The sequence below is a fragment of the Lethenteron reissneri genome, chromosome 44, assembly GCF_015708825.2.
Source record: "Lethenteron reissneri isolate LAM-NWPU_2019-01 chromosome 44, ASM1570882v1, whole genome shotgun sequence".
Lineage (NCBI taxonomy): Eukaryota > Metazoa > Chordata > Hyperoartia > Petromyzontiformes > Petromyzontidae > Lethenteron > Lethenteron reissneri.
Window position 1 is genome coordinate 10,646,832 of NC_083822.1, and position 15,144 is coordinate 10,661,975.

A 15,144-nucleotide genomic window follows, 5' to 3' on the forward strand; every position below is an offset into this window, starting at 1 on the left:
TAGGCGATGACCGCCGAACGAATACATTAAAAGGTCACACTAATTACACACAAAGTGCTTGAGACAGATGAACCACAATACCTTGCTGATCTCGTCCAGGAGCGTAAACCATCACCACGCCAACTCCGGTCATCCTCGCAGGAGCGGCTTTTGGCTAGCTATCGAACAAAGACGGTCACCGCATTACGCGGCGCTTTCAGATGCGCTTCTGCGGCCGTCTGGAACGCTCTTCCCTACGATATTAGAAAGCCGCTTCAGCTGTGCACTTGTAAATCATATAGATCAACAAACGAATTTTTTTCGAGCTGCTTTTGTGTTTAGTTTGTTGTTGTCCTTCCCCCGCACCTCCAATGAACACGATTGGCTACGTATGGTGCGAAAGAAGTTCAACATAAATCTTGGGTCTTTCGGCAAAGTCACGTACCTATCTACGTGACTTTACCGAAAGACACAAGAAAATAAAGTTCAACACAGATATATACATCACCGACGTCACCGTCTCCCCTCCTACCACTGCCCACGTGGAACTGGGAAAGTGGCAGCCCTCACCCCGGGGCTCGTGAGTTCGCGCCGGACGCTGCCGTTTCCGCGTCTGCCACTCACGCTTCGTTGGGCGACCACAGCATGTTGGGCCCCAGCACGATGGCCATGTTGCTCGCCGTCATCTTGTTCTCGTCCTGGTGCTCCGAGAGTTTGGAGAAGAACTTCACCAGGTACCTTGCGCACCGCCCGCCCGCACGACAGGGGGAGGGGGGGGGGGGCGGCCGCGTTAACGGGCGCCCGGGACGCTCGCAGACGCCGAGACGAAGAGACACTCGACGCGGGTCGGTCACGCGCTCCCCGGCGGAGGTTTGCACGACCGCGCGAGCGCTCGGCACCTACGCGTGACTCCTCGTGTGACCAGCCCCCCCCTAGGATGCGGTGGCATTAGCGAGAGGCAATTTCCGCTGAAATATTTTATATTTTTGTTGGTTTTTAAAAATGTAATAAAGAATAAGGGAGCCTCCTCCGTCACGACGACCTAATTTTTTGCATTTTGCACGTCCCTCGGCAGTTACTTAGCAAATTAAAGTGCATTACCGCTTCCATTCCATCTACCGCAAGAATCTGTTGTCGGGTCAGTTCAGGTCACCACGGGAGGAGGAGGAGGGGCGCAGTGACCCCTCATGCCGGCCGGTACGTTCCTCCACCACATCCCGGGCAACGGAGGCACAGCGGACAGCCATGTCAGCGTTTACATTATTTAGATTAATTTGGCTGCTAGAAATTTCCACGTGATCAGCCACTTCGTTGAGCTATCATTTGCGGCCAGGTTGCCTCTGAAAAATAAGCTACATAGCTCAGTGGGCTTTGCCTGGTAACATAAAAATGGTTTAGTTTTATTGGTATATTTTTAAAGTGATTGGCTTACCGGTCCTATACTTAGCGCTCCTATCGTGTTTTTTGCATTGTTAAGTTGTTGGAATGTTCTGACCCGCCCCTACTGGACATCTGTGGAAAAAGAGCTTCATAGCTCGTCGGATTCCTCCAGCATAAATAAAATAATCTGATGCCGAGAGGCATTTAGACTTAGACGCTGCATAAACACACAACGTCTAGCGTAGACTTACGCGGAGACCCACACACTCTCACAGAGGTCACAGATTAACTCGCACGGGCCTACAATTGACGGCCTCTCTCTGGAAAAAAAAATATTATCGCCGTGCGGGTGTTGTTTTTTTTGTAAACATTATTTTTTTATCGTCATTCAAGAAACTGGAATTGAACAGGCCGGGCGTAATGCACCCTCAAGATTAGGGATCAATCGAGGGATTATCGGGCCTCCGTGCCCTACCGTGGTCGGGGTAACGATCAGAATCGGTGTATATAAGATATAAGGTGTTGCTCGTGTCCGCACGATGTAAATCCACACATTGATTGTGTCCACACGACATGAATCCACGCAGTGATTTTGTACCGTTTGCAACAAAGTTACGAACAAAATACATTCTTCAAAAGAACCGTGGCCATGAATCGTGTTGATTCGTGGGCTCGCCGGCTACGTGGGCCGTCGTGGCGATGGTGGTGGTGGTGGCGGTTGTTGGTGGTACGGACGAACTGGGCCACTGCTGGAGGCCTCTCACCTCAAGTTGTCGTAGTTGGGCTTGGGCAACTGATTGCAGACGTTCTTCAGGGCCTGCAGACGTTTGTCCGGGTCCTGGAAGCTGTCGAGATGGAGAGACACGGCTCTTGATCAGGAAGCGAACACAAACTAGTTATGAGTTGCCATGGAGCATTGTGGGTAAACGTAGATACACAAAAATACTCTGTTCTGTGTGAACTGCCTCGCCTGGTAAACAGGGGTAGATTCAATCCCGACCCTTGATCCCTGTATGTTTGGAGTTTGCATGTCTCCACGTGGTTGTGTGGATTTTTCGACAAGGTCCTCTGGTTTTTCCCTCCAGATTTATAATCGTGTGTTTAGAGTATTTGGCTGCTATAAATTTCCACACGATAAGCCACTTTGGTGAACTATCATTTGGGGCCAGGTCACTCCTGAAAAAAGCAATATAGTTCAGTGTGCCTTACCTGGTAAAATAAAAAATAGTTTAGTTTTAGTTTAGTTTAGATTAGTTTGTGATGAGATAAACGGTGACGATTAGCGATGCGTTAATGCGTGCAGAGTGCATGTATTGTTGTTTGAGTGTGTGTGCGGGCGTGGTGTTGACAACCCACCCCCTCGTGTGCCGTGTCGGCCGTCATAGGTGCTCGCTAACACCACTCGACCCAACAGTCTGTTAAGGTTATACGAGGGATCTTTGTGTGCACGCATGCAGGAAATCTGGCGACATTTCCACGCTCAACGAGCGAGCGCGTGCCCGTGCGTTTCAACCAAAGCACTCGTCGTTGCCGTTGTTGTTGTCGTTGTTTCAACTGCTCGTGCCGCATGGCACCGCTCGCTTGTGTAACCCGTAGAGAGCGAGTGCACTCTGAAGTGATAATTGTTTTTTTACCCTTTTATCTGGCAACAAAACGAACACCTTTCTTTACAAGGAGTCATGTTTGCATAGACGACAATACCTGCAGTCATAATGCAAACAAAAAACATAACTCTGATAATGTATGCACTGTCCTTGAAGTTGATTGGTCCACACCCGAGACAGCTTTCCTTAGAGCCTAGTCTCACATGGTCCAACACCATGTGAGACTAGGCTCGCCTTTTGGCGTCATCTGGTCCAACACCATGTGAGACTAGGCTCTAAGGAAAACTGTCTCGGGTGTGGACCAATCAACTTCAAGGACAGTGCATACATTATCAGAGTAATGTTTTTTGTTTGCATTATGACTGTAGGTATTGTGGTCTATGCAAACATGACTCCTTGTAAAAAAAGGTGTCAGTTTTGTTGCCAGATAAAAGGGTAAAAAAACAATTATCATATTTTGTCTTCTGGCAAATGAGGTTCCAATGGTGTAAATGAACTCTGAAGTCTTACTTGGACGCCTGGATCCACTCTTCGTAAAGGCTGAAGGTCATCAAGGGCTCCGGCAGCTCCCTCAGGTATGACTTCAGGGCCCCTGCACAGGACACAGCAATATACAGGGTGACCGTTGGCCCAACGTTGTATGTGTGCAGAGAAGACATCAACTAAAAACTATTATTTGTTATTTGACCAGGTAAGGCCCACTGTGCTATGTAGCTCTTTTTCAGAATCGATCTGGCCACAAATGACAGCTCAAGCAAGTGGCCAATCACGTGGGAATTTATCTCAGCCAAATTCTCTAAATACACGTCGATTCTAAAATGTGGAGAGAAAAACCAGAGGGCCCGGACAAAAATCCACGCGACCACGGGGAGAACATGCAAACTCCAAATACACAGCAGGCGTCAGGGTCAGGATCGAACCCACAATCTCCCGCATACCTGGCGAGACAGTTAACATCTCAAATATAGCTCAGTGGGCCTTACCTGTTTGCATTATGACTGCAGGTATTGTGGTCTATGTAAACATGACTCCTTGTAAAAAAGGTGTCAGTTTTGTTGCCAGATAGAAGGGTAAAAAAACAATTATCAAGATACAAATCGTTTAGCTCAGCAAGCTTACCGGCAGTGGCGTGCGGGTCCGACGCGTACTCCTGCGTTTCCACGGCGCCGCAGTCCAGAGCCGCCTTCAGTTTCTTGAGCCTCGAGGCGGCCGGCGCAATCCGGAAGAGGCCCTGGCGGGAAGAGGGCGACGCGCGGCAGATCGAGGGCAACACGCGGCCTCGCTCGCCGTGCAAGCGCCGGCCTAGTTTTTTTTTTGTTCGCGTTGAAATGTCGCCACACCCCCCCCGCCCCAAAATTGCATCCCGATTGTGGCATCGGTACCCAAGCCACGGGATGGATTGAGGGGTTGCTCAGGAATATTGTGATCCGATTAACCCACGCGTGGGGTTTTTTTTCTCCGGATCCTCCACGTGTATAAATAGCTCGTTATTTGAGTAAAAGCAGCTCAACATATCGAGGACCGCAGGGATTGGTCAAGTGTTGGTGGCACCAGCTCACTGCCTGGCCGCCGCATTTCCAGCTTTGTCTGTGGTTCCTCAGCGATTCTGAGATGCTATTTTCATGAAACGACGCAAACATTTAAGACAAACGTTAAAACAACATTAACATTATGCCTCCATCACCATCAATGGGGCAAATCACCGAGGCAATGGCTCTTGGCCATTTCATGAACACGAGAACGTGGCTTTCTCTGTGCACAATTACCATGTGAAGGACAAACATAAAAAGACTCAATATCAGTTGTTGACGCTGCCTTTTTAATTGTGTTGCCACACAGAATCCTCTCGGGGACTCTTGGCCCAAAAGAATGGATATCACAGAGCTACCTCCGAGGGGGTTGGGGTTGGGGGGGGGGGGTCTCGTGCAGTCCTGGCGACACTGTGGGCCCGAGGGGTCTCAGACATGAGGGAGTGGTTCAATCGGGTTATTCAGCAACGGATCCCACGTCCTTTTGAAGGTCCGCCTCCTTTTGAGTGTCGTCGTTACGAAGAGCCGCCGACGACGACAAAGACGACGGCAACCACTGTGACCCACCTCCTCCTGCATGCCGCTCTCCAGCAGCATGGTGACGCAGCACTCGATGGGGAAGGCGATCTCGCGGCACGACACCTGCAGGTGCTCCTCCAGCGCCACCCCGAACGACGGCTTCTCCGTCCACTTGTCTGCAAGCGCACGACGAGACAACGCGGCGAGCGCTTCCGTATCAACCCCTGGTGCTTCAACGCCTTTCTCGTTGCGATGACGTACGTGTACGTCATCGGTTTTGATCGTTTTAGTGTTTTGCTGTACATGTACGTATGTATGTTGAACTTCTTTTGCACCGTACGTAGCCAACCGTGACGATCAGAGGTGCGGGGGAAGGACAACAAACTAAACATAAAAAGCTGTTCGAAAGAAATTAGTTTTGAATCTATATTTTAAAGTGGAAAGCTACAGTAGGCTTCCTAATATCGGAAGGAAGAGAATTCCAGACGGCCGCAGAAGTGCATTTGAAAGCGCATAATGCTGTAACCGTGTTTGGAATGACATTGGAAGTACTATATCGGTACCGAGGCTCCCACAAGGCCATGCGGGAGGGCGTGTGGCACAGTTTGGCGCCAGCTATCAGAGTGCGGTTGTGTTGCTACGGTTCTCTGCGGTGAGTACAATGTCTTTAAAAACAACGGTGCTGCTACGCCTCTCTCAATAAAATTAACACTGAGCCGCATCCACGTTCTGACGTTTAGCGGTGAGAATGGGACAGCCACCCTGCAACTTGCAGACGTCTCAGAATGGGAAAAGCAACGACGTAACCATATTTTGCCCTGTGGCCAATATGATGGTCGTAAACCTAATATTGTACGATGTGCCATAGTATCATCGCCACATCGCAGCGAACACCCAAGTTCCAATTCACCCCGGCAGCAGCCCATGTTAGGCCGAGGCAGGCTCCAGAAGAAACCTACCCACGTTCCCCCTGCCATCTTGCTGTGGTAATTAACGATCGCCGGCCCCCGCGGTGAAGCTAATTGCCTTTTGTAAACGCGCGGCGCAGTCCTGGGTTCACTCCCCGTCACATCCATCATCGTGCGGCTTTGGAGTCTCGCGAGCAGCGGCTGCCCTCATAACTCAGGGGACTCGAGATGCGACGCTTCCCTCCCTCCCTCGCTTGCTCCCCCCCCGACCCCGCCACTGCGATGTCGGCTTTCGTGAGCGTCAACTACGGGCAGCTAGCCGGGCGGCACGGACGTCACAGCGCCGAGAACCTGGGTTGCAATCCGGATATCAGACGCCAGTGAAGAACCAGATTCTCATGTGTGGCGAGTTGATGGGTCTCAGCCCGGGTCACCAATGAGTGCACAAAAAAAACCCACTGCATTCTAGTGAGTTGCCCACTTAATTTGGCCAAATTACATCGAAGACAACTGAAACTATTGGATTGACGGTCACGTGACGAACATGACCCTCTCTGTGAGAGGCGGCAGAGAGTCGAGAGGTCAGAGTGCTGAGCGAACACCGCTTGCCGGGTTGGGATCCGGGGATGCAGCCGCCAGTGATCAAACAGGATTCTCAAGTGTCGGGAGTCGATGGGTCTCAGCCCCGTTATTATTTTATTATTTCATTCTATTATTTTATTTCTATTATTATTTCAATTAATTTTAATTTTATTTTTCACCTACGTGACTTGACCAAAAAAACCTAAGAGTAGGTCTCAGCCCCGGTCACCAATGACTGCACCAAAATCAAACTCGATCCCTCACCGTACCGACTGTTTGATCCACGACCCGACGCAAAGGGGGCGCGCGTGCGTCGCGCGGGTAGCGATCGTTCACCCCGGCGAAAACAAACATCGCAAGGGGAACACAAAGCCCCTCGAGCGGGAACGTGTGCCGCGGGTAGCGGAGCGCTCCGTGCGAGCTGGCGCGGCGCTGGCTGGCGCGGCGCCGCTCACCTTGCTGGATCTTGAGTGCCGGCAGGATCTTCTCGAGGGCGCTCAACGACTTGCGGTGATACTCGGCCTGCGCCTCGATCAACTGCACGGGGGACGACAGATGGACGCGTGTTTCTCTCGTGTCGTCGTATTTGACCCCCGGAGGGTACAATGCAAACCGCCTACCTAATTCTGACTCCGGTGGTGGGTGCAGAGAAGAGCCAGACTGCTATTGTATCTTGGGGTCTAAATAATATTTAGTATTCAGATTCCAGGTGTCACTTTTCCATGGGGGTTGTCATATTACTGCAACAGATGTTGTACACTGGGGTTGAATTAATATCTAGTACAGGGGTCGGCAATCTGCGGCTCTGGAGCTGCATGCGGCTCTTCAAGGACAGCTTCGTGACCGCTATTCATCAAGGACCCACCGTCTCGTATTCACCAGGTGGCATTGCGACTCTTGAAATATGAAAATTATTGACAGAATTTGAAAAAAAAGGGGTCTTCTTGTTCTTTTGGTTGCCGACACCTGGTCAAGGACCTCACTTCACGCAGCTTCGGTTTGTGCGATTTCGCGTACATGCGGCTAACCTATTTCTACCCAAAAATCTCAGTATCATACTTTGTGTACTGTGTGTGTATGTGCTGTGTGTGTTCTGTGTATGTGCACTGTTTGTACTGTGTGTGGACTGTACGCACTACTCGGCAGGCAGCCGTCTCCTCGTGCGGTTTCGCTTTGCGCGCCCCTCTTCTTGGAAAGCATCTACTACTATTACTGCCTCTAATACCACCACTACTACTATTACTGCCTCTAATACCACCACTACTACTATTACTGCCTCTAATACCACCACTACTACTACCACCACTACTACTATTACTACCACTACTATTACTACTACTACTACCACCACTACTATTACTACCACTACTACCACCACCACTACTATTACGACCACTACAACCACCACTACTACTACCACCACTACCACTACTACCACTACTACCACCACTACCACTACTACCACTACTACCACCACTACCACTACTACCACTACACCACTACTACCACCACTACTATTACTACCACTACTAATACCACCACTACTTCCACCACTACTACCACCACCACTACTACCACCACTACTATTACTACCACTACTATTACTACCACTACTACTACCACCACTACTACTACCACCACCACCACTACTACCACCACCACTACTATTACTGCCACCACTACTACCACTACCACTATTACTACCACTACTATTACTACCACTACTACTACCACCACCACCACTACCACCACCACCACTACTAATATCACCACTACTACCACCACCACTACTAATACCACCACTACTATTACTGCCACTACTACTACCACTACTATTACTGCCACTACTACCACCACTACTACTACCACCACTACGACCGCACAGAGCGAGCAACAACCTGCGTTGAGAGTCCGGAGTCGAAATTCAACAGGGGGGGGGGGGGGGGGGTGAAAAACAACGCACGACGCAGCACGACGCAGCTCCAACTAGCGGGCGACTTCCAGGATCGTCGCGTCAGAGCAAACGTTCCCCCGAGCGACAACCCACCGCAGCAAAGAACTTTGCGTATTCCCCTTCCTTGGCCATGAAGTTGTAGAGGTCGGTCGCCAGTTGGTCCTGCATGTGCACGCACACACACAACGAGGTGCCACGATGCAAACTGCCGCCGCCACTGCCGCCACCGCTGCCACCGTCCCGGCGTTGGCAGCGGTGCACAACCACAATTCACAGCAACAAAGACTCACCACACTCAGCAACGACGCTGCCTCAAGGGAAAATACATGAAATCGTCGACGTTTCGGGGAACGGTCCTTCTTCATAGAACATAAACAGGGAGGCCAGAGAGAGAGAGAGAGTTAATAGGGGTTTGGGCCGAATGGGATTAAATTAAATAAAATTCTGATGACTGGAATAGTTTCTTAAAGTAGCTCTTGATAAACCCTTCAAAGATAACAAAAAAGTACCGTATTACTGTAATAAATAAACTCATTTATTTTTGCAAGTAAAATTGTGAAGACAAGCAAGTTGCACCCCCGCCCCCCCCCCATAGATATTTTGATATTTCTAGTGATCTGTTTACCTTCCCTATACTTTGCGCTCCTTTCGTGGTTTCGTATCGTTTGCTGTTGTAACGTTTTGACCCCGTGCCCCTACGGGGCATCTGTCAAAAAGAGCTTCATAGCTCATCGGATTCCTCCTGCAGTCTAAATAAAATATCCCGATTCTGACCACGCCGCCGCCGCGCGTGCCGGAATTCCAACCGCGTCGCAGGTCGGCCATAGCGGAGCCCAATGCCCTCGCCACCGCCAAGAACCGCTCACGTGACCTCTGGTCATCCGCACAGGAGAGGGCAGCACTTCACCACCGCACTCTGTATGTGAGAGTCAATGTTCTCACAGCGGTAACGTGAAGCCAAACCGAGTGCACAACTTAAACTGATCAACAAAATAGTACATTCGGGTTAGCTGCGTGGGAATTTGTTCAATAAGCCCAGCCGCCACCTGGTGCAAACGTTTACCGCTTGCGTGACTGAAAGCCAATTTATCCAGCTGGAACGGACAGAGTTCATTGCGTTCCACTGCGCACACTGGCCAGTGGAACGCAATCCAATTGCATCTCCCGGGGAGTCATTCTTCTGAATTCCTCACCACCACCACCACCTCCATCGTTGTCAAATCATCATCAAAAGGTAAAAAAAAAACATCCTTCTTTCAAAAAATATGTATTTAATTATTGTGGTTATTGTTTAAGGTAAGTAAAAAAAGATCGTTCGTTATAATGTATTTATTATTCATTGCTATAATTGTTATTAAACATTTACCTCCCCTCCCCCCCGTTCACTCGTACTAGGAACTCAACCTTTCCCCCCCCACCCCGTTGGAACAAAGTTTATGCATTCGCGAATTCTGCATTCGTGAGGTGTTCTCAAGAACGTAACGCCCCGCGGACAGACAGAGGGTTGACTCTGACCTCATGGTCACGCCGGCCCCCGCCGGTCCGGGTTTAACTTGACGAAGTGCCGCTCAGTGGCATCCTCACGCTTCATCGCGTTCGGCGTGAGGACTAAACTAAAAAATTTTTAAAATTATTATAACCAGGTAAGACCCCCTAAGCTATATGGCTCTTTTTCAGAAGCGACTTGATCACATATGATAGCTCAACGAAGTTGGGCTCATCACGTGGAAAATGTACAGCAGCCAAATACTCTAAATGCGTGACTTGATTCTAAATGCGGAGGGAAAAACCGGAGGACCCGGATAAAAATCCATGCGACCACGGGCAGAGAGAGAGACGCAAACTCCAAATATACAGCAGCAGGCGTCAGGGTCGGGATCGACCTTCTGCAAACCAGGCGAGGTAGTTAACATCTCCTATCCACCCTGATGATGATGATAGAGAGAGAGAGACACGCAAACTCCAAATATACAGCAGCAGGCGTCAGGGTCGGGATCGAACCCACGACCTTCTGCAAACCAGGCGAGGTAGTTAACATCTCCTATCCACCCTGATGATGATGATAGAGAGAGAGAGACACGCAAACTCCAAATATACAGCAGCAGGCGTCAGGGTCGGGATCGAACCCACGACCTGCTGCAAACCAGGCGAGGGAGTTAACATTTCGCCACCGTGACCAGGGAGAAGCGGAGGGGGGGACTCACCTTGCACATCTCCACCTTGTTGATGGCTTCCTCCATCTCCTCGCGCAGGGAGTCGGCCTTGGCGGCAAGGGTCTGGAGGTTCGTGCCGGGGGCTCCAGATTTGGTGGCCTGCTGCCACCTGCAGGAGGCACAAATCCAGAGAGACCTTCAACAACATCAGAATAAGTTTGTTTTACTGGAGGAGTTGTACAGCTCTTTTTCACAGATGTCCAGTAGGGGCACGGGGTCGGAACGTCACAGCAACTAAGAATACAAAACACGATTGGAGTGCAAAGTGTAGGAAAGGTAACCAATTCTTTTTTTTTATTAACAAAACTATCTTCTTGTCTCCCCGACAGACCTGGTCTTCACCTGAGGACGGTTGCTTGTGTTGTGGCCGAAACGTCGTGAGAATTATTTTTATTATGTTTCATTTTTATTATTTTATTATTTCCCTTCTACGTGACTTTACCGAAAGAACCAAGAAGATGAATCCCTGCAGTCACGAAAGTTTTAAATCGAAATTGAACAAAAGTAAACAATTTTTATTTTACTAGGTATAGCCCACTGAAGCTATTAGCTTATTTTTCAGAAGCGACCTGGGGCACAAATGAAGGCTCAACAAAGTGGCTCATCGCGTGGACATTTATAGCAGCCAAATAATCTAAATAACCATCATGATCTGCAGCAGGGCGGGCCATGCGGCCCGGTGATAGAGTGTTGACCGCTTGTTGAAGGGGTTCGCGGTACGAATCCTAGGGCCACCCTCGTCATTACTGCCAGTTTATTGAAGATACGCGAGCTGCAGGCTTCAGAGTGAACCATAAAGACCCTGTGAAGTTCATTTGAAAGACCATGTCATTGTGTGCCAGTGTCATGGTTCAAATAAAAAAAACACCTCAAATAATGCAATTGGAGTCTACATTGCAATCATTATCCCCAACTGTGGAAACTAGGCAGGACCCTCCTGAAAAAGGAATCGTGACATTTGGTGATGCTTTCCTGGGTAAACGAGAGCAATCATAATCACTGTCATCATCATTGTGAACATAACCCGTCATCTTTATCATCATTGTGAACATTATCACTGTCGTCATTATCATCATTATCAGCATTATAATTGGAGACATCATCGCTTGCCACCGCCACCATCATCATTGTGAAAATTATCACTGTCGTCATTATCATCATTGTCAGCATTATAATTGGAGACATCACCGCTTGCCACCGCCACCATCATCATTGTGAACATCATCACTGTCGTCATTATCATCATTATCAACATTATAATTGGAGACATCATCGCTTGCCACCGCCACCATCATCATTGTGAACATCATCACTGTCGTCATTATCATCATTATCAACATTATAATTGGAGACATCATCGCTTGCCACCGCCACCACCATCATTGTGAACATCATCACTGTCGTCATTATCATCATTGTCAGCATTATAATTGGAGACATCACCGCTTGCCACCGCCACCATCGTCACTGTGAACATCACCACTGTGGTCATCATCTGCGTCACCTTGCTCGAGCCGAGTCCATGTCCAGCACGAGCTTGGCCAGGTGCTTCCTCTGCTTCTGGATGTTCGGGATCTCCACCTGTGCAGATGCAGACACACACACAACGACAATGATCCCCCGTCCCATACAACCTTTACCAGACGGTTTGGGCAAGCGCTGTTAGCGAGTAGCACCGAGATAAAAGCCGACATGCCGCACGAGGGGGTGGGTGGCCGAGCACCACGCCCAGCCGCCTTTGTCTCCCTCGTGGCGAATTTTACACATCGCACCATTTCAGGCTGAGTTGACCTAGGGAAAGCCCAGGACCGTTTCATATATTCGCCACTGTTATTGGTCATGGGCGGTGGCGGGGAGGGGGGTATTCGAACTCGGGTCGCCGGTTTTGCCGCGCAGTGTGTTAACCACTGTGCCACTGATCCCGGCGCACAAAGGCAAACGCGCATATACAGCGCTTCCCCATGTAGCTTATTGTAGGAATGCTGTTGACATCACTCCGATCGCGCTCGCAACTCACGTCGCTCTCGCAAACGGGAATCTATCCACGTCTTATTGTCCACGGAGTTCTCACAACTAAATATACTTGAAACTGAACCAACATAACCTTGGGATGAGCGCCGTTGGCAAGCGCCTATTATAAGGCTGGCACTGCTCGGTGGTGTGCGAGAGGGGCGTTGTAGCAAGCGCCGTGCCCGGCCGCCTTTGTCTCCCCAGTGGTGTGTGTGTGTATGGGGAGCGGTAGTGTAGCGGTGAGCGCATTGCGCTGCGAAACCGGTGACCCAAGATCGATTCCCGGCTCACGGCCAACACCAGTGACGATTATCTGAACCCTTCCTGGGCCTCCCCTAGGTCGACTTAGGCTCAAATGAGTACCTGGTGTGGTGTGTAAACATCGCCACTGGGGAGACAAAGGTGGCCGGGCGTGGTGTTGGCCAGCCACCCCCTCGTGCGCCGTGCCGGCCTTCATAGGTGCTCGCAAAAAGCACTTGCCCCAACAGTCTGTTGAGGCTGTAGGTGGGGATCTTTATCTTTGTTATTTTTTTATGTGTGCGCTGTGTTTATGAATTGTGTATAGCACGTCAACCGTAGGCACCAGGGACGGAGGAAAGAGGGATGAATTGACAAAACAAACCAATATTTAAACACAAGCTCTCGTTAATTCAGCCTCCATGAACCGTGGTCCAACCAAGCTGAAGCGGCGTTGTCAGCAGCATCAGCAGCATCATCATCTAAATCAATCGTCGTTATCCTGCGAGACACCTACTCGGCACCACGTGACTTCCCTGTAAAATGCGAGAGCTTAAACGAGGGAGCGTGAATTCGCACAAACACGACTGCGGATGAAAGCCGCGAGAAGCAGATGCCGCACCTTCCCCCCCCGCGATTCCAAACGGCCTCCGTTCTCTCTCCGCGTTTGTAATAATAATAATCCAATTTGCACGACAAGGAAATGTGGTGGCCGGTGTCATACCGGTCACCACACCTCTGATTTCCCACGCCTCCGATTAGCACGGGTGGCCAAGTACGGCGCGAAAGAAGTTCAACGTACGCACATCCAACTATCGTACGGATAATAATACATCAAATAGCAGTGTCGTTTATTTATGAAACACGAATTAATTGGCTGAAAATATATAGAGGACCGCAGAGCTTTGGGAATTGCTCGCTCACCGCCTCGGCTGCCGTCATCCAGCTCGTGTGTGGTTCTCCAGAGATTGTCAGATGCAATGTGCACGAATGACAATGCTAAATAGAACGCCAAACATTATTATTTATGCAGCAAAAACCTCAAAGAGTCTCAGTGTTCCTGTTTTTTATTGTTCAGCAAGGATCTCCACCGGGGTTGTTTGCCAGTTCCATTTTAAGGAGCACCGTGCGGCGACAGGGAACCGGATGCACCCAGGCAACACCGGCGCGTACGAAGGAACATCTGTCCGACGGCTTCACGCCTCGTCGTGCCCAACGTTACTGCGGTCGCGGGTTCACGAACCCACTCGCTGTCCTGCAATGTCCGGGCCTACATGCAACCCAGCAGTTTTGGGCGCTTTCATCAAATACAAATACGTATGCACACACGTGAGCCCGTGCCTCTGCAACTTTGTTCGATCTCTGCTGGCGCGTGTGTTGGCGGCGAACCGGGTAGCGGCTTCATCGTTCGCAGACCGAGGCGTCGTACTGGGACCGTGCCAGCGAAAGCTCAGTTGGCGGACACGGTCTTCGACGATGCGCGTCGTCTCGTCTTGCCTTGCACCAACAGCTACTTGCCGCTGGTCAACTCGGATCTTTCGAATCGAATTTAAAACACAACAACAAACATCCCCCCCCCGTACAGCCTCAACAGACTGTCGGGGCGAGTGTTGTTAGTGAGCACCTACGAAGGCCGGCACGGCGCACGAGGAGGTGGGGAGCCAATACCACGCCCGGCCACCTTTGTCTCCCCAGCGGCGATGTTTACACACCGCACCAGGTATTCATTTGGGGCCGAGTCAACGTCGGGGAGGTCCAGGACCAGTTCAGATAACCGTCACTGGGGTTGGCCGTGAGCGGGAATCGAACTCGGGTCACTCGTAGCGCAATGCGCTCACCGTTACACTACCGCTCCCCATATATATATTTTTTAAACACACACGTGCACTCACACACACACACGTTTGTTTCAGCTTCCACAGGACCCATTGCCCCAAGGAGGGGACAATGCCCGACGGACGAGACTGGCGACAGAATGGCAGAGATCCGCGTCACTCTGGAGACGGAGCGATGAGACCGGCTCACTTGGCGTGGAGCGATGAGACCGGTAGCAGCAGCACGGGGACCGTGAGAGATGGCGACGGCTCGGGGGGAGGCTTTCGTCAAGCGGTGGATTGGACATGGCGTGACTCAAATGTGAACCGGCCCTTCCGGAGGGGAGGGTAAGCACTATGCACATCCCATCGAAAAATAATACCTTCATTTTATATGGCGTCATTCATGCTAATA

The 15,144-nt window shown here is 50.3% G+C and overlaps 1 protein-coding gene across 4 annotated transcripts in view; it reads right to left on the reverse strand.

Annotated features, from left to right (window-relative positions):
• Positions 1-15,144, reverse strand: part of LOC133353605 (rho GTPase-activating protein 44-like) — an 87,604-nt gene that overhangs the window by 14,303 nt on the left and 58,157 nt on the right. For all 4 annotated transcript variants that reach the window (XM_061569977.1, XM_061569978.1, XM_061569980.1 and 1 more), the window contains exons 6-14: positions 12,173-12,249; positions 10,660-10,777; positions 8,549-8,617; positions 6,957-7,038; positions 5,060-5,187; positions 4,083-4,194; positions 3,474-3,555; positions 2,124-2,204; positions 604-717 (exon numbers count right to left, since the gene is read on the reverse strand). In XM_061569977.1, coding sequence (XP_061425961.1) covers positions 604-717; positions 2,124-2,204; positions 3,474-3,555; positions 4,083-4,194; positions 5,060-5,187; positions 6,957-7,038; positions 8,549-8,617; positions 10,660-10,777; positions 12,173-12,249 — 863 coding nt within the window. The remainder of the gene's footprint in view (positions 1-603; positions 718-2,123; positions 2,205-3,473; positions 3,556-4,082; positions 4,195-5,059; positions 5,188-6,956; positions 7,039-8,548; positions 8,618-10,659; positions 10,778-12,172; positions 12,250-15,144) is intronic.